Source organism: Archocentrus centrarchus, chromosome 17, assembly GCF_007364275.1.
Source record: "Archocentrus centrarchus isolate MPI-CPG fArcCen1 chromosome 17, fArcCen1, whole genome shotgun sequence".
In the NCBI taxonomy this organism is placed as follows: Eukaryota; Metazoa; Chordata; class Actinopteri; order Cichliformes; family Cichlidae; genus Archocentrus; species Archocentrus centrarchus.
Genome location: NC_044362.1, coordinates 14,848,689 through 14,868,846, shown reverse-complemented (window position 1 = coordinate 14,868,846; position 20,158 = coordinate 14,848,689). Strand labels below are relative to the sequence as shown.

General features: G+C 37.4%; 3 protein-coding genes across 3 annotated transcripts; all 3 read right to left on the bottom strand.

Annotated features, from left to right (window-relative positions):
• Positions 1-2,107: 2,107 nt before the first annotated feature.
• On the bottom strand, positions 2,108-3,082 carry LOC115796374 (C-C motif chemokine 20-like). The gene is made up of 4 exons (XM_030752760.1): positions 2,940-3,082; positions 2,686-2,794; positions 2,495-2,569; positions 2,108-2,406 (listed from the first exon to the last, which is right to left on the bottom strand). Exons 1-4 carry the CDS (start codon positions 3,010-3,012, stop codon positions 2,358-2,360), a joined length of 306 nt encoding a protein of 101 aa, XP_030608620.1. The 5' UTR covers positions 3,013-3,082; the 3' UTR covers positions 2,108-2,357.
• A 4,340-nt stretch (positions 3,083-7,422) lies between these two features.
• LOC115796419 (C-C motif chemokine 20-like) lies at positions 7,423-8,216 on the bottom strand. Its single transcript, XM_030752824.1, has 4 exons — positions 8,092-8,216; positions 7,840-7,948; positions 7,649-7,723; positions 7,423-7,560 (listed from the first exon to the last, which is right to left on the bottom strand). The coding sequence occupies exons 1-4, from the start codon at positions 8,162-8,164 to the stop codon at positions 7,512-7,514; spliced, it is 306 nt and encodes a 101-aa protein (XP_030608684.1). The 5' UTR covers positions 8,165-8,216; the 3' UTR covers positions 7,423-7,511.
• A 5,866-nt stretch (positions 8,217-14,082) lies between these two features.
• Positions 14,083-14,919, bottom strand: LOC115796418 (C-C motif chemokine 20-like). Its single transcript, XM_030752823.1, has 4 exons — positions 14,784-14,919; positions 14,540-14,648; positions 14,349-14,423; positions 14,083-14,260 (listed from the first exon to the last, which is right to left on the bottom strand). Exons 1-4 carry the CDS (start codon positions 14,854-14,856, stop codon positions 14,212-14,214), a joined length of 306 nt encoding a protein of 101 aa, XP_030608683.1. The 5' UTR covers positions 14,857-14,919; the 3' UTR covers positions 14,083-14,211.
• Between the last annotated feature and the right edge of the window lie 5,239 nt (positions 14,920-20,158).

The window sequence follows — 20,158 nt, the reverse complement described above, 5'->3', positions numbered from 1 at the left end:
ACTCTGTGCAGTGGTGCAGAAGAGTGGAGGTGATGTAATAGTGGCTGTGAGCGTGGCTTCGGACTGTCATTTGGGATGGATTCATGCGACATGAGAAAACGCTCAGTTTGTTCAGCCTTGTTGGCGTTGCCAAAAGCCGCAGCTGATGGCAAGGGACAGGGCATGACGCACATCCATGATAAAAGTGCAGTTTAAAAAAAAAAAATTGTCAGAGTTTTACTGAAATTAAACTCAGAAAGTTATCCAAACTATAAGGTCTTAAAAGGAAAGGAAACGGTGTGAAAGTCCACATCGTGGTGTGAACCAGCGTGTAAGAAGGATGCTGAGAGACACAAGAAGAAGCCTTTGGAATGGCAGTGAACTGGGTCACAAATCCGAGTGTTACCGAAATGTTATTTCACAGCATTTTGAAGGGATACTACCTCCATCTAGTGTTGAGCTTTACACACAGCTTCATTCTTTAAGCAGTGTGGAAATCATATCATTTAATGAACTAGTTCAGGGAAACTGAACAACCACAGTTGAGTATTTTATTTAGCTTATCTTTAAATTGTAATTGAGCTTGTTTTTTTTTTTCTTGCCGGTCATTTTAATAAGTTCTAAAATGCTTTTGAGCATTAGTTTTTTTTTTTGTTTGTTTTTTTTTTATCATTATACTCTTACAGTTAAATCCTTTCCAACCCTGGCTTGGTTTGGTATATTTATAATGCTGCATAAATTAGGTTTAACTACTTACACAGGAACTATCAATACGCCTAGATAAAGAATTTATTCATCACATCATTAATGAGAAAATATGCATGGGCTCAAAGGCAGACAATGGGCCAAGTATACATACTTTGGATTGACCATCGGTTAAATCCATCCATCCATCCATTTTCATCCACTTATCCAATTTAGGGTTGCAGGGGGGGCTGGATCCTATCCCAGCAGCCATAGGGTGAGAGGTGAGGTACACCCCGTACAGGTCACCAGTCTGTTGCAAGGCCAATACAGAGAGACAACTATTCACACTCACATTCACACCTATGGGCAATTTTGAATTAATCTGTGGGAGGAAGCTGGAGTACCCAGAGAGAACCCCCACAGACACGGGGAGAACATGCAAACACAGAAAGGCTCCAGCCATTCTTCTTCTTCTTATAGTACTGTGCAAAAGTCTGCAGCCAACCCTCCTTTGTTTATATTTGGCTTCCAAGGAGTCAGACGTTATTGTTTTAATAATCTCCTTTGCTCAGTGTAAGGCCCACACATGCTTTCTGCTGCAGTTCATTAGTGAAATAAACGAACCTAAACATTAAAACAAGGTGTAGAAAAAAATGCTTAAAAATTGAATTAAAATTACACTTATTAAATTACACAATAAAAATTACAACTCTCTCACAGAGAGATTAGCTGGTAGGTTGGCTGCTGGTTCCAAGCAAGGAAAATTTTTTTTTTATTGGTGGAAATATGATGGACCAATGTCCATAAAATTTTGTAACTTTTCCATTCCAAATATGTGTAATCTTTCCATTTCTGATAATGGTGCAGCCAAAAAATACGAGTGCCTGTTTTGAATATGTAAATCATTGTATTTACAATAGTTTAAAGATGTGCTGTAACGAGCAAACACAGAATCCAGGATTTTCAGTATATTTGGGACACTGTAATTAAGATAAGATGAGAAATACTTTATTTATCCCAAAAGCTAGGAAATTACTGTGTTAGAGCAACCAATTAAGTTGTATATTAAAAAAAAAAAACTGATTGTAAACACAGGAATACCTGTTCTACTACATGCTTTAAATAAACTGCTCCCATAACTTCCTCCTGCTGATGTCGCGGGACTTTCATCTATTAATGTTTGACTACTTTCTAGGTTTCATCATGCGGCACAGAGCTGCCAGAAAATTTCTCATGGTGAAAACATCCATAGCTGGAATTTTTTCACTGTGAGAAGATAAACAAGGAATTGAGATAAAAGGGGGAATGCCTTATCACGAGTTCAGTTTGTGAAAATTCAACAGAGCACAAGCAGAAGTAGTTTTGGACCTGCAACAGGTACTGTCTTTATTTGAATGTTTCGATGAAACCACAAAACCAGTAATGGAATAAATGACTGCTTTTTATTCCACAACTTTATACATGCGCAAAAACAAAATCTTAAATTAACAAAGAATACAAATTTTAAATATCATACAAAGCTCTTAAAACTAAGCTGATGTCTGCATTGTTTAACAACATATGTGACATTTACAGCAGGCTCCTCAAAACTGAGCTAACCAACTATAAAACAGTGAAGAGTCGCTGGCTGCAAAGAAAAGTGTTTGCTGTAGCTGCCATCCACGGTCTCCTTAAAAAGCTCAGATGATCATCTATTTCTGCTGCTGTGAGCTGTGCTGATGGACCTTCTGGGCTTTATTCCTAAAATGAGAATAGATGGAGTCACTTCTTTTGCTCTTTGCTTCAAAATCAGAACATTTGCTCTTTGTTTTGTTTCTGAAAAGCTCACCTTATACGATCAACAGCATCCATCACCCACTTCAAAGCTGGATTGGCACATGCTTTCCCCTTCTTTGTGTGGAAACTGCATTCAAAGAAAACAATAAGTTTATATTTATACACCCATAGTAAACACTAATGTTGTCTCAAGTATTTTCTAATCTTTAAAGCAGCTGTTGAAATTATTTTAATGACGCTCACATGATGGCACTGATGGGACACAACTCTGTATCAGTCTGGACTGAGTACCCCATGATAGCTGAACCTGGTAATCTGCCTGTCATATACCTTCGACAGCAGAGATGATAAGCTGTGAAAGAAAAGAAAAGATCATTTGATTAGACAACAGAGGAGTAAAATAATGTTATGTGTATCTGCCACATCCAGGTACTAGAACTGCTCATGTGTAAATGCATGAGATTAAACAAGAAGACAAAAAGACAAGAAGTACAAACCTGCCGATGTGTTTGCAGTCAGACAAATAGTGACAAGTGCGATCACCATCACCACAACTTTGACGGACACCATGTCTTTGTTTGTGTTGGCAGCAGTGATCCTGGTGAAGAAGCTGTCTCGCCTTCTCAGGTAGAGTCAGAGAGGTTGTGCTGGTGTGCCTATGACAGCAGCCTCCTTTATACCTCAGCTCTGCCTCATCAGAAGTGTTACATCATCAAAAAAAATCCCAGCAGTTTCCTAACTTAAAAATAGAGGAACAGGTGGGAGAGGCTATAAATACACGTAATCCACACCGTGTTTCCAAAGCTTTGCATTGATTGTTAGACATATAATAAACATGCGCATCAAATGTGTGTGCATATGTTCATTATTTTACAGATGATATCAGTTTAAAAAAACCCTCAGAGTATGATGAAATAACATTTTGAAAACATGCCCAGTGAGCAAGCAGGTGAGGAAGAGATGGTGTTCTGATTCAAGCAAAATGACTGAGCTTAAAGCATCAGAAGTTAAATATAGTACAGAAAAATGTTCTGTTACTGACACTACTATATATATATATATATATATATATATATATTTTTTTTTTTTTAAGCCTGTCATGTCTGGCAGATCTTGCAAACAGAACTGTGACCTGAAAGCGTTGTTGTGCCAAACATATTTGCTATTTCAAGGTGAGCTCTATAGGTTCTCTATAGGCTTCTCTTGTTAGTGTGTGACCCTTTATTTTATTTGAATTTTTTTTTTTTAAATATATATACATATATATATAATTAATTAATAGATAAATAAATAAAGTAATATATTATAAAGTAAAAACTTCATATTTGAGAGGCTGGAACAATAAAAATATTTGGTATCATTTAAATGCTGAGTTTCTACAAAATAAATGATCAAGTATCAGTTGCAGCTCTGGTGTATTTATCATGGGGCAGTTTAACTTCTCAATATCATATAAGACATAAATGCATAGAAATCTGTAAAGAAGCTAGTGATTAAAGCTGCAGATAGTGTTATACAGTGTTGCCCTCTGACCTGTAAGAAGCTTAGGTGTAGATTCAATACGGAAAATCTGAAATCACACACCTGCCTCTTTTCCCAGGTGTTTGTCTGCTTCTCTAATTTACACCACTCCCACTTTCTCACACTGTCAGACTAGTTTCTAGGCCAATCATCTTTCTGCCCACCTTCCTTGAGCCAATCAACTGAAAAGACAGATACTGTATTGTGTCACGCACAGGAATTGTGTCATCCTGCCCTGGTAAGACAAAGACTGGCAAAGTCAGCAGTGCAACATGAGGACTTTCATAAGGTGTGGCTCCTCTTTGTAACTCTCAGTACTTCAAACATAAAAGACATAAAAATAACTAATACAGTAAGTGATATTATTGAAAAGCTCTGTGCTCTTGCTCAATGTAGGCTACATGTGAAGATGTATGGAGGTTCTTTTCTAGGTCAGAGGAGCTTATTTTAAACCCAAGACCTAAATATAAAAATATTGGGTATATTTTAAACATTGACTTTCTACAATCTACATGATCCGCTATTGCAAAAGGTACAAATGCTAAGGAAAGCCTGTGCATTTGGGGCACTGAAATAGGTCACAATGCACTTTTTGTAAGTGTAATTGCTTATCATGAAATTTTCATCATAACCACATCATGTCTTAGTTACATATTTGCGATTTTCTGCAATTTGCAATCTCATAAGCAGTATATAATTCCTTAATGCTTAAGTGTTTCTGATCTACAAGATGAAATCCAGAGTCCTCAATCCTCTGATGCTTCAGTAAGTTGAATCAGTCAAACGCAAGTGGATATTAAACCAAATTATCTATTTAGCGTCATTTCAGATAAATGAATAAATATATGAGGATACTGGGAGAAGTGCAGGCTTAAACAGTGCCAAGTTGCTGTGACAACAAGACATCAGGAGACACGTAATGACTAAAAGTTCACGGGATTTCAGCGGTGAGCAGATTCTTCACCGTCAGCTTAACTCAAAACCAGGAAAAAGAGCAAAGAGGAAAAAACAAGTGATAAGAAATGACAGGGAAGGAAAACGCGCGTGTGCATGCACACACAGGCACACACACACGCACGCACGCACGCACGCACACGCACAAGCCAAAGTGTGCCGGTGCAGTGAGGACATGGACTTTCCCCGTTGTAGACTCCTCCCTGTTCTCACGCAGCTCCTCTGGCCAGGGAAACATCACCTGACTACACCTGCAGGTAAGATTGTGAAGTGGAAATGCCTCAGCAAGCTTCATGTTGGCTATCTTCCTGTTCATTAGATGTGATTATGATCCTGTGAATGTTAAACGTGTGAAAAAAAAAAACTGTTGTATTTTTATTGAAATTAATCTCAGGATGCTGTAAAATCTTTAAGGTGCTAAAAGTGAAGGAAAAATGGTGAAAGTCCACATCATGGTGTGAAGCTTAAAAATAACCAAACGGCAAAACAAATCAGAGTGTTGCTGAAACATTATTTCACAACCCTTTGAAGTGATACTACCTCCATCTGAGCTTTACACAGAGCTGTAATCAGTGTAAAAAAATCTCATCACACAAAGCAAGTTTAATCAAACTGAACAGTCGCTGTTGAATATTCTGTTGATCTCATCTTTAGATTTTAATCACTCTTGGTTTTTAATTATTTATATGATTCAACAATTTGCTTTCATGTCACACATTTTTTAAAAAAATGCTCTTAAATGCTTTTTATTAAATTTTTAACCATTACAGTGTTAGAGTTAAATTCTTTGCAACAATGCCTTTGGTTTAGTAGATTTAAAATGCTACATAAATTAGAGTTTAATTACTAACTAATTGTTTAGGTGTGTTTTGCATAAAGAAGTTCAAACATGCTCATATTCAATAGGAAAAAGCTACATTTCACACAACTGTGCATAGTCAGTATTTGCTTTGATATTTCAAAGCATTTGCTTTGATATTTAAAGACATGTTATCCTTTAACCAAAGATTGTCATTAAAAGGTGATTAAAGTAGTGCTGAAAGGTGAATATCATTATTAATATAACCTCCAATCCATTTTCAGAGTGTTATTAATAACTAAGCTAAGGCAATTAAGCTGAACTACCACGTGGTCAAGATGTTAAAGTATGCTAAGCTTTTGCTTTCATTTCCATTCATAGGTCTTAGCATGTTTATGCTACAGCATCATGTATTTGCTCACCAATAAATCTCTTGTGAGCTATGATTTACAGAATTAGACCATTGTTTGCTCTGTAAAGTTACATATATATATATATATATATATATATATATATATATATATATATATATATATATATATATATATATATATATATATATTACTTCCCAATGGTGTAATAGTAAATACCCACGCTTCAGTCATGATTATAACATTTACATTTAGCAAATAAAGACATGTTTTTTCTGGTCCTAGGTTTTTGATTTGTAGCCCTAATTCCTAGTTAATATGCATAAACTACCACAGGTGCTTCCAGTGTTACAAGTGGCACCACTTTGACACAAAAGAGGGAGTCCACACACCTTTATTAGGCATTAACTGTTGTATTTACAGAAGACAAAGACAGAAAAGTCAGTAAATCAGCAGTGTGATACATGTGTGGATGAATGAGCAATGAGTCTGTATCCATCCACCCAGTTCCCTGCCCTATATTACTATAGTATTACTAACTGGTATTGCTTCATTGGGATATGTTTGTTTCAACATTATTATTCCCAGTTTCAGGCCACTAATTACCCAATTAGTGTCATATTACTTAGCTAAAACCATTGTTCATGCAATATATTACTTGGATATTGCTTTAGTAATTAAGTAGTATCAACTTGCAATTTCTGCATCATTATGTGCTTGTTTCCACCTTTTTACCCCTCTATTAACAAATTGTTACCAAGCTGTAATAAAAAGTGTCAAACTGGCTACAGTTAAAATACACACCCTCATTATAGCTGATGGCAGCATGTCAACACAGAAATACCTGTTCTACTACATAATTTAAATAAACTGCTCTATTAACTTCCCCTGCTGATGTCACAGGGCTGTCATCTATTAATGTTTAACTATTGGGTCACCTGGCAGAAAATTTCCAGAGCTGGAAGTTTTCATTGTCATAAACAAAGAAGGAAGCTAAAAGAGTTGAGATGAAAGGAGGAATACCTTATCACGAGCTCAGTGTGTAAAAATTCAACATCACATGAGCAGAAGTAGTTTTAGACCTGCAACAGGCCCTTTTTTTATTTGAATGTTTCTATGAAACCACAAAATCATTAATGGAACAAATTGCGCCTTTTTTTTTTTTTTACCACAACTTTATACGCGCACAAAAACAAAATCTTAAATTTACAAAGAATAAAAAAATCTCTTAGAACTGAGTTGATGTCTGCATTATTTAACAGCATATTAGTCATTTACAGTAGGCTCCTCCAGCTGGAGTTCACTGCACTATAAAACATTAAAGTGTTGCTGGTTGCTGGTTGCTGGTTGCAAAGCTCACATAGAAAAGAATTTGGTTGCTGTAGCTGCCATCCACGGTCTCCTTAAAAAGCTCAGATGATCATCTATTTCTGCTGCTGTGAGCTGTGCTGATGGACCTTCTGGGCTTTATTCCTAAAATGAGAATAGATGGAGTCACTTCTTTTGCTCTTTGCTTCAAAATCAGAACATTTGCTCTTTGTTTTGTTTCTGAAAAGCTCACCTTATACGATCAACAGCATCCATCACCCACTTCAAAGCTGGATTGGCACATGCTTTCCCCTTCTTTGTGTGGAAACTGAATTAAAGGAAAGCAATAAGTTTATATTTATACACCCATAGTAAACACTAATGTTGTCTCAAGTATTTTCTAATCTTTAAAGCAGCTGTTAAAATCATTTTAATGACGCTCACATGATGGCACTGATGGGACACAACTCTGTATCAGTCTGGACTGAGTACCCCATGATAGCTGAACCTGGTAATCTCCCCGTCATATACCTTTGACAGCAGAGATGATAAGCTGTGAAAGAAAAGAAAAGATCATTTGATTAGACAACAGAGGAGTAAAATAAAGATACGTGTATCTGCCACATCCAGGTACTAGAACTGCTCGTGTAAAAACATGTGATTAAACAAGAAGACAAAAAGACAAGCAGTACAAACCTGCTGATGTGTTTGCAGTCAGACAAATAGTAAGAAGTGCGATCACCATCACCACAACTTTGACGGACACCATGTCTTTGTTTATGTTGGCAGCAGTGATCCTGATGAAGAAGCTGTCTCGCCTTCTCAGGTAGAGTCAGACTGGTTGTGCTGGTGTGCAGATCACAGCAGCCTCATTTATGCCTCAGCTCTGCCTCATCAGAAGAAGGGATACACAATCACAAAAACCCCAGTGTTTTTCCCAAATATAAACAAAACAAAACAAAAAAACTGGTGGGAGGAGCTATAAATACACATGGATCCACACAATGGTAGTGTTTGCAAATATTTTTATTGATTATGGAATGGAATGCAGTGGCATTTATTTATAATACTTTTGCAGTCTCTAAACTGTGACCAAATATGTGTGCACATATTTAGTATCTCATAGATAATATCAGTTTAAAAAAAACTTAAAAAGTATGATGAAATGTTTTTCAAAAAGTGTTTGGTGAGGTAGGATATTTTTTTGTTATTCCAGAAAAATTACTGAACTTAAAGCATCAAAATTTCCAGTGAAGACACCTATTGTCTAGCAAACCCATCTTTTAATTTTGCACATAAAATTCACTTAGTAAAGATGAAGAGGACGAGCACCAGGAACTATCACCAGTGAGATTCAGGCCCCTCTGGGAAACTGGGAACCTCTCAGTCTTCATCATCACCATCTCAGCAGAGCAAAAGACACCTCTTGCAAATGTGTTAACCCATTCTCATTGGATTGACACAGTTTTCCCACCCTTTTGCAAAATAGTTAACGCAGATGTCATTCAAGAAGTCCAAACTCCATTGTTTTAGCTGTGGTTACAGAACAGAAACCATATGCTCCGAGCTCTTAGAAGCTCCCTGATCAGTATGAAATCACTGAAAGCACCTGTTTGACACTTCTTCACAGAATCTTTCAGTTTGCAATCAGTCTGCAGGCCTGTGTTGTTCTTTGCAAGCATGGATCATCGAGGAGGTCTAAAGCAGATGAGAGGTAGAGTGAGAGTAAGAGGTAGAGGGGTCAGAGGAAGAGGAGTCCGTGTGCGAGGTGGAGGTATAGCTGGAAGGGCTCAAGTTACAGATGAAATTCGGGCAACTGTGATTGATCATGTTGTAAATCATGGCATTTCACTTAGAGAGGCTGGACAAAGAGTCCAACCTGTTCTAAACAGAAACACTGTTGCATCCATTGTTAAGAGTTTTTCAACAGGAGAACAGGTAATGTTGCTATACAGTATATACAGAAATATCTGCAGTGATATACAGTACTTCATGTAATTTTTTCCACATTTCACGTATTCTTTATAGAATCGAAAGGCTACCAGTTGGTGGTAGAAGTTGGTTGGTAGAAGGAGAACTTTTAATGCCGAGCAGGAGGCAGCCTTTGTCAACATGGTTCTGGCAAATAATGACATTAGGCTGCGTGAAATCAGAGCAGCAGTGATTGCTGATCAGGGACTATTTAGGAACATCCATACTGTGAGCGAGGCCACAATTGACCGTGTCCTCAGAAGGAACCATATGGCCATGAAACAGCTCTATAGAGTTCCATTTCAGAGGAACTCTGTGAAGGAGGCCAGATGCCAATATGTGGAGGTAAGGAAACACAACAGTACTATACTCTTATGCCTTGTCATATCATGCAGTTACTGTAGAATGAACTGGAGTCCCTTTGACGTAATTGTAATTTTGCCTTTTCATTCTTTAGCGAATAATGGAGCTTGAAGCTGAGGGGGCACATCATGTCTTCATTTATGTCGATGAAGCCGGTTTCAATCTTTGTAAAGTAAGGAGAAGTGGAAGGAACCTCATTGGGCATAGGGCCACTATTACTGTTCCAGGGCAGAGAGGCGCCAACATAACTATGTGTGCTGCCATCTCCAATGATGGCGTCCTGTGCCATATCCCTACCATTGGCCCATTCAACACCGAGCGTCTCGTAGCATTCCTGAATGCCCTTCATGACATCCTGATCCTGCCTCAGGAGAGAGGCCTGTTGGGGCCTGGCGTGCCACTGTTCGTGATTATCTGGGACAATGTGGCGTTCCACCACTCTCGGGTTGTGAATGAGTGGTTTGCAGTGCACCCTCGGATGATGGTACAATTCCTTCCTACATACTCTCCATTTTTAAATCACATAGAGGAATTCTTTAGTGCATGGAGATGGAAGGTATATGATCACCGTCCCTATGAACAGATGCCCTTGCTCAGTGCAATGACTGCTGCTGCCCAAGATATAGATGCAGAGGCATGTCAAGGATGGATCAGGCATGCTAGACGATTTTTCCCTCGGTGCATTGCACGAGAGAATATTGACTGCGATGTGGATGAGGCCATGTGGCTCATTCTTCAAGAAAGAAGAGACTAGAAGAGACAGAAGTGTATCACTTGTGGCTATCTCTTATACTCTTATAGTATAGGCCTACTATAGATTTTTGTTCTTTACTGTAAAAGTTTTTTTTTATTTTCCTAATTTCTCACACAGTAATGGATTTTATTTTTATTTCCATGTATTCTCTGTTGGAATATTTCATTTGTCAGACACAGTCTGAAAAAAAAGAATGTAATCAATAAAATTTGCATCAAAGCATATCTAATTCTGGATGCATTTTTTGCAAGAGAGCAAATTTGACTACAAACGGCACTGGCATGTAAGCTATGTACAGTCATAGGCTACAATGATGAGCAATGGTGCACTGATTCACACATGGGTGCTGTATTTTGGATTTTGTTGCCCATTGTGTAATGATTGATTGGAGGTGCTCATACACTTGTGTCATAGTTGAGTTGTTTGACGGCAAAATTTGCCTTTGTTCCATATTTTAAATGTTTTGGCACAGTTAGAGCCTTTTGCAAACAAAATGTGTCATTTTGACCACTGTGGCACTGTTTAGGCCTCTGCGTTAACTGTTTTGAAAATGTGGATTTTGAGTTGACGGCTGCGTCAAAACAATCAATAAAAACTGTAATAACCATTCACATCATGTTTCTGCAGAACTGCAAGACTACCCTGTACTGGAGGTACATTCTGTTCACCCCAGAGCAAGAACAGACCATCATAAACATGGTCAGAGGAGACAACAGCATACGCCGCCAACAAATATGATGATCCATCATTACAGACAATTTTACATTTAACAATATCCATTCTGTGAGTTTATGTGCACTGGGTCATCTCCTTCAGAGACATCAAGTAACCATGAAGCAGATACAGGGTACCATTTCAGTGCAACACTGAACGGTTGAAGCAACAGCACTATGAATATGTACAGGTAGGCTACGCTAGCCTCTCACAGGTACTGTAATCCATTGTCCTGTGCAACATAATATTGAGGATATTGTATATTTTGTGCTGCCATACAATACTGTAATGTTTGATTTCAGAGGGTGATGGAGTGAGATGCAGTTGCTGTGGCACACAAGCTCCTTTTCACTGATGAAGCTGGCTTCAACCTTGCCAAAACAAGGCGCAGGGGGAGGAACATCATAGGACACTGTGCTATTGTCCGTGTTCCTGGACAGTGTGGTGGCAACATCACAATGTGTGCAGCTATAAGCCAGAATAGTGTTGTTCATCATCATGCCAGCCTTGGTCCCTACAACACAGCACACATCATAACCCCATTACCAGGGGGAGGGACCAGAGCAGTCCAGGTACATTGTTGCCTGGGACAATGTTAGTTTCCATCAGGCCGTTCTGGTGCAAAACTGGTTCACTGACCATCCACAATTCATTGTGCTTTACCTTCCACCAAACTTTCCATTCCTGAATCCCACTGAAGAGTTCTTATCAGCATGGTGATGGAAGGTATATAATCGACAGCTCCACTAACACATCCTACTTCTCCAGGCAATGGAGGAGGCCTGTGGTGACATCGATGAGGGAGCGTGCTGGGGTGGATACGTCACTCCAGATGATACTTCCATCACTGTCTGGCCAGAGAGAACATCGCGTGTGATGTAGATGAGGTGTTGTGGCCAGACCCAGACAGAAGACAAGATGCATCCTAATGTTTTCCCTCCTTTTTTCTTTGGAGTTACAGGCTGATTATATTTCTTGTGTTCTGTAATGTGTTGCAGTATATTCAGCATGTGTTTCAGTGATGTTCATGCCCAAGAAATAAACATTACCTCCGTAATAATGCTGTACTTTATAGTGGTTTTGTACTAATCATGCAAAAATAGCTTTTTACAAATATATATATATATATATATATATATAGATATATATATAAAATCACAGACTGTCACAATGAACACTCAAAAAACACAAGTGGTGTTTTCAGTTTATTCCATCAGTGTGTAATTATGATGTAGAAAAGGCTGTTGATTGGCTATGCGTGTGTACTGTTTGGATTTAATAATACTATTCTGCAAGAATTGACAGACCTTTGGGTGAAGTGTTTGCTTGTCTAGAAGTGTAAGACATTCGGCATATTGTGTATGTGGCTTTGGCAGCTGTGTGTTAAGTTTGAACAAAAGAAGAGTGCGTTCCATGTACAGGAATGCAGTGAAGATGGTCACAGCAGACATTTACCCACTGAACCAGCAAAGCAGAGTGAGGAGGTGCAGCTCTGTTTAAGAACTCAGACTTCTCCCTGTTCTCAGGCAGCTCCACACCTCTGGCCAGGCTGCAGGAAACCTCACCTGACCACACCCACAGGTGAGACCGTGAAGTGGAAATGCCTCAGGAAATTCTGTGTTGGCAATCTTGCTTTTCATCAGGTGGTGTTGTCATGATTATGTGAATGTTGGGCAACATAACATTTACATTTAGAAAGTACAGACATGTTTTTCTGATCTTAGGTTTTTAATTGTAGGAAGTCTTATTATGAAGTTTAGTAGAAATGTGTAATTTTGCAGGCCTGGTTAGTACACAGAAACAACCACAGGTGTTTCGAGGTAATAAGCCACAGCATTGAACATAATATTTACACTGATATCTTCAAAGAAATGGGGGCGATGTAAGTTAAGCATCATTTCAGCATTTCATTATTTCATGATTTCAAAAGCACCAACCAATATTACCTTATTAATATGAAGTTAGAACCAAAGTCTGAATATGTCGCTATGTGGCACTAAGAATGTGGACCCAAATGCAGGATATGGAGGACAGCTATACCAAAAACTACTTTGGTGTTAGTTTAAAGGTGTTACTTGGCTATTACTTTACTAGATAAGTAGTAATAAATTGATTTTTTTCTGTATTATTATTACCTTTTTGCTTGTGCCTTATTATCCTTTATAATGATGACCAAATTATTAACACACTCTAATGCACAACTGGTCAAAGATTTTTACAGGAGACTGACTAAAGATCAAAAAACAGCCAAGCCTTCAACTTCATTATGACTGTCAGTGTGTCACCACAGAAATACCTGTTCTGCTACATGTACAGCTCCCATAACTTCCTTCTCCTGGTGTCACAGGGATTTTATGTTATTGTTTCACTATTAGATTGCATCATATGACATAAAGCCTTTGTAAATTTTCACTGTGATCAAAAAAGATTAAAAAACAGCCGAGCCTTCTACTTGTAACTGATGTAATACCTGTTCTGCCACATGCTTTAAATAAACAGATGCAGTAACTTCCTCCTGATGAAGTCACACTTTCATGTGTTATTGTTTAACTGATTTCTAGGTTTCGTCATGTGGCACTGAAAGTCCAGAGCTGGACTTTTTCACTGAGAGAAGAAAGACAAGGAAGAATCAAAATAAGAGGAATGCTGCATCACATGCTTAGTGTGTAAAAATTCAACAGTGAACAGGCAGAAGTAGTTTTAGACCTACAACAGGTGCTCTTTTATTTGACAGCTGATATGAAAACCATTAACATTTTTTAAAACAATGTAATACGTGTACAAAAACTTTGTATTTACAAAGAAAATATAATTAGAATATTATACAAATCTCTTAGAACTGAGTTGATGTCTGCATTACTTAACAGTCATTTACAGTAGGCTCTTCAAGCTGGAGTTCGCTGCACTATAAAACATTAAAGCATTGCTGGTTGCTGGTTGCAAAGCTCACATAGAAAAGAATTTGGTTGCTGTAGCTGCCATCCACAGTCTCCTTAAAAAGCTCAGATGATCATCTATTTCTGCTGCTGTGAGCTGTGCTGATGGACCTTCTGGGCTTTATTCCTAAAATGAGAATAGATGGAGTCACTTCTTTTGCTCTTTGCTTCAAAATCAGAACATTTGCTCTTTGTTTTGTTTCTGAAAAGCTCACCTTATACGATCAACAGCATTCATCACCCACTTCAAAGCTGGATTGGCACATGCTTTCCCCTCCTTTGTGTGGAAACTGAATTAAAGGAAAGCAATAAGTTTATATTTATACACCCACAGTAAACACTAATGTTGTCTCAAGTATTTTCTAATCTTTAAAGCAGCTGTTGAAATTATTTTAATGACGCTCACATGATGGCACTGATGGGACACAACTCTGTATCAGTCTGGACTGAGTACCCCATGATAGCTGAACCTGGTAATCTGCCTGTCATATACCTTCGACAGCAGAGATGATAAGCTGTGAAAGAAAAGAAAAGATCATTTGATTAGACAACAGAGGAGTAAAATAATGTTATGTGTATCTGCCACATTTACACTGCTCGTGTAAAAACATGTGATTAAACAAGAAGACAAAAAGACAAGAAGTACAAACCTGCTGATGTGTTTGCAGTCAGACAAATAGTAAGAAGTGCGATCACCATCACCACAACTTTGGCTGACACCATGTCTTTGTTTGTGTTGGCAGCAGTGATCCTGATGAAGAAGCTGTCTCGCCTTCTCAGGTAGAGTCAGACTGGTTGTGCTGGTGTGCCTATGACAGCAGCCTCCTTTATACCTCAGCTCTGCCTCATCAGAAGAAGGGATACACAATCACAAAAACCCCAGCAGAGGAACAGGTGGGAGGAGCTATAAATTATACAACACTTTTCCAGGTAACAAAACATTATATTATATTATATTATATTATATTATATTATATTATATTATATTATATTATATTATATTATATTATATTATATTATATTATTTTATATTATATTATATTATATTATATTATATTATATTATATTATATTATATTATATTATATTATATTATATTATATTATATTATATTATATTATATTATGAAATATTGACTTTCTATAAACTAAATTGTTGCAGCTTTGCTGGTTTTTATGGGCCAGTTTAACTTTTAACAAAGCATCATGTTATGTAAACAAATACAAAGGAAGTTTTTAAGTAGATTAAGTGATTAAACCTATCAGACAACAAATGTGGTTAAAAAAAGCACAAAACAAAAATAATGCTAGAATATTTTCTTCTGAATTGTAGTGGGAAAAGAGGAAAAAGAAAAACTGAAATAAAAAACAGGAACTGCAAATCTGTACTGTATAAGGACAGCATTTGGATACTTTTTTCATATTCAAACACTGCCCAGTATGCCAAATGTAAACAACTAATTATAATTATGAGGCAACTAAAAAGATGAATACTGCGTCATACATTTTAGGCGTTGCATTAACACCCAGACAAGACAGAGACTCGTTCACAACCAGTAGCACAACCTGGGATATTTTATAAGGTGTTTCTCTTTTCTGGGACAGTAACAGCATAAAAGGTTGATTCTTAAATTATGATGATTTCTATGTCACTAAATATAGACACAAATATTTCATTTTATTTTTGTCACACTCATTTGACACCAAAAGGAAAAGACAAAAATTAAAGATCACTACTTTCATTACCTGAGAAGTGGTGTGTTATTTTTCCTGTTTTTGTACTTTCAACCCAGCTTAATTTTGATGCTAATGTTTATCTAATGTTTATTTCAAAGAGAAATGATACATAAATGCCTGTTTTAATGAAACGAACAATGTGTTGTAAGATATTTAATGTTTAATGTATTCTCATAAACAGAACAGCTGTTCATTGGGCTCACTCTCATTTTATAACATTTTATTGCCATATGCCATAAAATTTAATTTTTCTGAAAATGGGGTGTTTATTGAACAACAAATTTTAAAAGAAAGAAAGAAATTAAATATGAATATGAGTTTTAATTTGTATGATTTTTGCTTTGTCCAGCAGTTTTGTGAAATTTATTGCTTGAAAATTCATTGTGCAATTTATTCAGGTTTTTCTGAAGAACAGTAAATGACACTGAGGATGTCGAGGTCTCAAAAACTCATTTATCAAATATTATACACTTGGCGTTACAGAGTTTTTTGTCTATATTTAATTCTAACTCTAAAACGAATATTAGCAGGCTAATGTATCGTTAGATTTTTGTTTTCAAATCCATCCATCCATTCTCTTCAGCTTATCCTGTTCAGGGTCGCGGGAGGGGCTTTGACTGTTGACCTATCCCAGCTGACATAGGGTGAGAGGCAAGGTACATCCTGTACAGGTCACCAGCCAACCGCCAGCCAAGACAGACCACCATTCACACTCACATTCACACCTATGGGCAATTTAGAGTGACCAGTTAACCTAATCCCACTAAGTGCTTGTCTTTGGACCGTGGGAGGAAATCCACGCAGACACGGGGGAGAACATGCAAACATGCAAAGAGAGAGAGAGGCCTGGGTCAAAGTGGAATCAAACCCAGGCCTTTTAGATGTCATTCTAACTGTGAGGCAGTGGTGCTAACCACTGCACCACCGCACTGCTTTTGTTTTCAAAAATTTGACAAAATGCATTTACTACAGCAGCCATTGCATCACTTTCTTTGTTGTTATGAAAATGACAATGACAGTTTTTCTGTTGGTTTATATCACTGAAAATATCGTATATTAAATTAAACATTTGACAAAACACTTTATCAGCTAATTAATATTTGCATTAGTATTGGTAGTATTGGTAGCAAAGTATTTCAGAAATCACTGATGGGGGTCCAATCCAGTACTAGTAAAGTGTATCTAACAAAGTGGCTGGTGAGTGTAGGTCATGATACAGTTATTGTAAGCCTAATGTTCATTAACTACCCACTGAAACTACATCATGTCTTAATTACACATCTCTGATTTTCTGCTCTTTGCAGTCTCGTAGTCCAACATTGTGTAGGCACTACAGAGGCATAAATGTAATACATTAAATTAGTGTTTTTGTAGAGTCTGGAGTTCTGGCCTGAAGTCACATTTAAGGTGCTGATGTCATCCTCTGAACAATTTGATTTAAAGGCACAGTTCAATTTTGTCAAAACCATTTCAGTGCAACATTCATTCCATGAAAGAATTTGTTGGGACTCTAATTATTCCCTTATATTGTACAAGATCAAACCAGAGTCCCTTTTTATCTCATGCTTCAGTGACCTGAGTCAGTCAAAATTTAAAAATGCACATTCTCAGTTTATGGTTTTTCCAAAGACATGAATAAATACATAAGTCTGGCTAATGGCACAACCATGACTTTAAACCATGTTGTGTTACTGTGACAACAAATCATCAGGAGACACATAATGACTAAAAGTACATGGAATTTCAGCTGTGAGCGTATTCTTCAGCAGGAGAAGTCCAAAGAGGAAACAATGATAAATACAGGTTTAATTGCGTGGCTAGGAGCACAAGTTTCCCTGACTGACAGAGACCTGTGAAAGGCCTTTTTAACAGTAGATGTTTTGATCAGTGATAGCAGGAGAAGACCAAATGTTACTAATGACATTAATAGTGTGGATGCCCTTCATGGTGGTTAATACTGTTGTCTCACACCAAGAAGGTCCTTGGTTTGAATCCGCCATCTGTCCAGGCCCTTTCTGTGTGGAGTTTGCATGTTCTCCCCGAGCCTGTGTGGATTCTGTCCTGGTACTCCAGCTTCTCCCCACAGTCCAAAGACATGCAGTTAGTGGGGTTAGGTTAATTGGGGATTCTAAATTGCCCATGGGTGTGATTGTAAGTGTGAATGGTTGCCTGTCTCTCTGTGTTGTCCCTGCAACAGGCTGATGACCTGTCCAGCTATGACCTATAACAGCTGGGACAGGCTCCCAGCTGTCATGTTTACATGACTGTCAGTCCATTAACCTTCACAAAGTGATGTGTTTGCATTGTAATATTTATTCTAAAAGTGTCTTATTATATTTGTCTTATCTTATTATAAAATTAAGAAAGTTTAATAAAAACTAAACGGAAACCAGCAAAGCCACTCTGTCTGTCTGTGAGAGTGGGAGAATGCCTGAGACTCATCCTGTGCTACTGTTTGGTAATTTGCCATGATTTCATATCTGTTGCATATAGTTGTCTTTTTCCGAATGAGACTTCCTTCCACGCAAGTAAAGTTGTTTTTTATTGGTGGAGCTGTGATGGACCGATGTCCACCCAATGGCTCTAAAAAATTTGTAATTTTTCCAAATCAAATATGTCATCCTAGACTAAGGAAAATATGTGGAAATCACCCTAAAACTTTCCATTTGTGATGATGCTGCAGCAAAAAAAAAAAAAGTGTGTATTGTGTTTAAATATGTAAATCAACATATTTAAAATTGTTTAAAAAAAACTTTTTCACTCACATACACATGCATGAGGGAGGAGTTTGTCTAAATTTAAACAGTTACCACTAAAATATGGTAATACTATTCTAATATGTTAAAGTATCAACCAATATTACCTTATTATTATAATGTTACAACCAAAGTCCGTATATATCTCTGTGTGGCACCCAAGAACCATGACAGCACTGTAGCCAGGCTGACAAAGAGTCAGAGCTCCGTTGAGCCAAGTATTCCTTTAACTTTAACTTCATGAATTTCTTCACAAATAAAATTTTAACCATTAGAGAAAAATTATTCATAATCATCTCAAAGACATATCTTTATTTTCCTCTATTTTCAGCACTGCTGGTATTTGTTTAGATTCTCTCTGATTGATATTTCTGAGTTCCAAACCATCAATGTCTCTATTAGACCGCATTCCTAGTAGACTGCTTAAAGAAGTCCTTCCATTAATTGATGCTTCAATCTTAAATATGATCAGTCTGTCTTTATTAGCTGTTATGTACCACAGGCCTTTAAGGTAATTAAACAATTACTCAACAAGCCATCACTTGACTCAGCTGTCTTAGCTAATTGTAGGCCAATCTCCAGCCTTCCTTTTCTCTCAAAGATTCTTGAAAGAGTAGTTGTAAAACAGCTAACTGATCATCTGCAGAGGAACGATTTATTTAAAGAGTTTCAGTCAGGTTTCAGAATTCATCACAGTACAGAAACAGCATTAGTGAAGGTTACAAATGATCTTCTTACAGCCTCTGACAGTGGACTCATCTCTGTTCTTGTCCTGTTGGACCTCAGTGCAGCTTTTGATACTGTTGACCATAACATTTTATTACAGAGATTAGAGCATACTATAGGTATTAAAGGTACTGCACTGCAGTGGTTTGAATCATATTTATCTAATAGACTCCAAATTGTTCATGTAAATGGGGAGTCTTCTTCAGACACTAAGGTTAATTATGGAGTTCCACAGGGTTTTGTGCTAGGACCAATTTTATTTACATTATACATGCTTCCCTTAAGCAGTATTATTAGAAAGCATAGCATACTTTTTCATTCTTATGCAGATGATCCCCACCTTTATCTATCGATGAAGCCAGATGACACACATCAATTAGTTAACCTGCAGGAATGTCTTAAAGACATTAAGGCCTGGATGACCTCTAATTTCCTGATTCTAAATTCAGATAAAACTGAAGTTCTTGTGCTTGGCGCCACAAATCTTAGAAACATGGTGTCTAACCAGATACTTAATCTGGATGGCATTACTTTGGCCTCCAGTAACTCTGTGAGGAATCTTGGATCCATTTTTGACCAGGATATGTCCTTCAGTGCACATATTAAAATATGTAGGACCGTTTTTGTGCATTTGTGCAATATTTCTAAAATTAGAAACATCCTTTCTCAGAGTGATGCTGAAAAGCTAATTCATGCATTTATTACTTCTAGGCTGTATTGTAATTCATTATTATCAGGCTGTCCTAAAAGCTCCCTGAAAAGCCTTCAGCTGATCCAAAATGCTACAGCTAGTGCACTGGGACAGGGA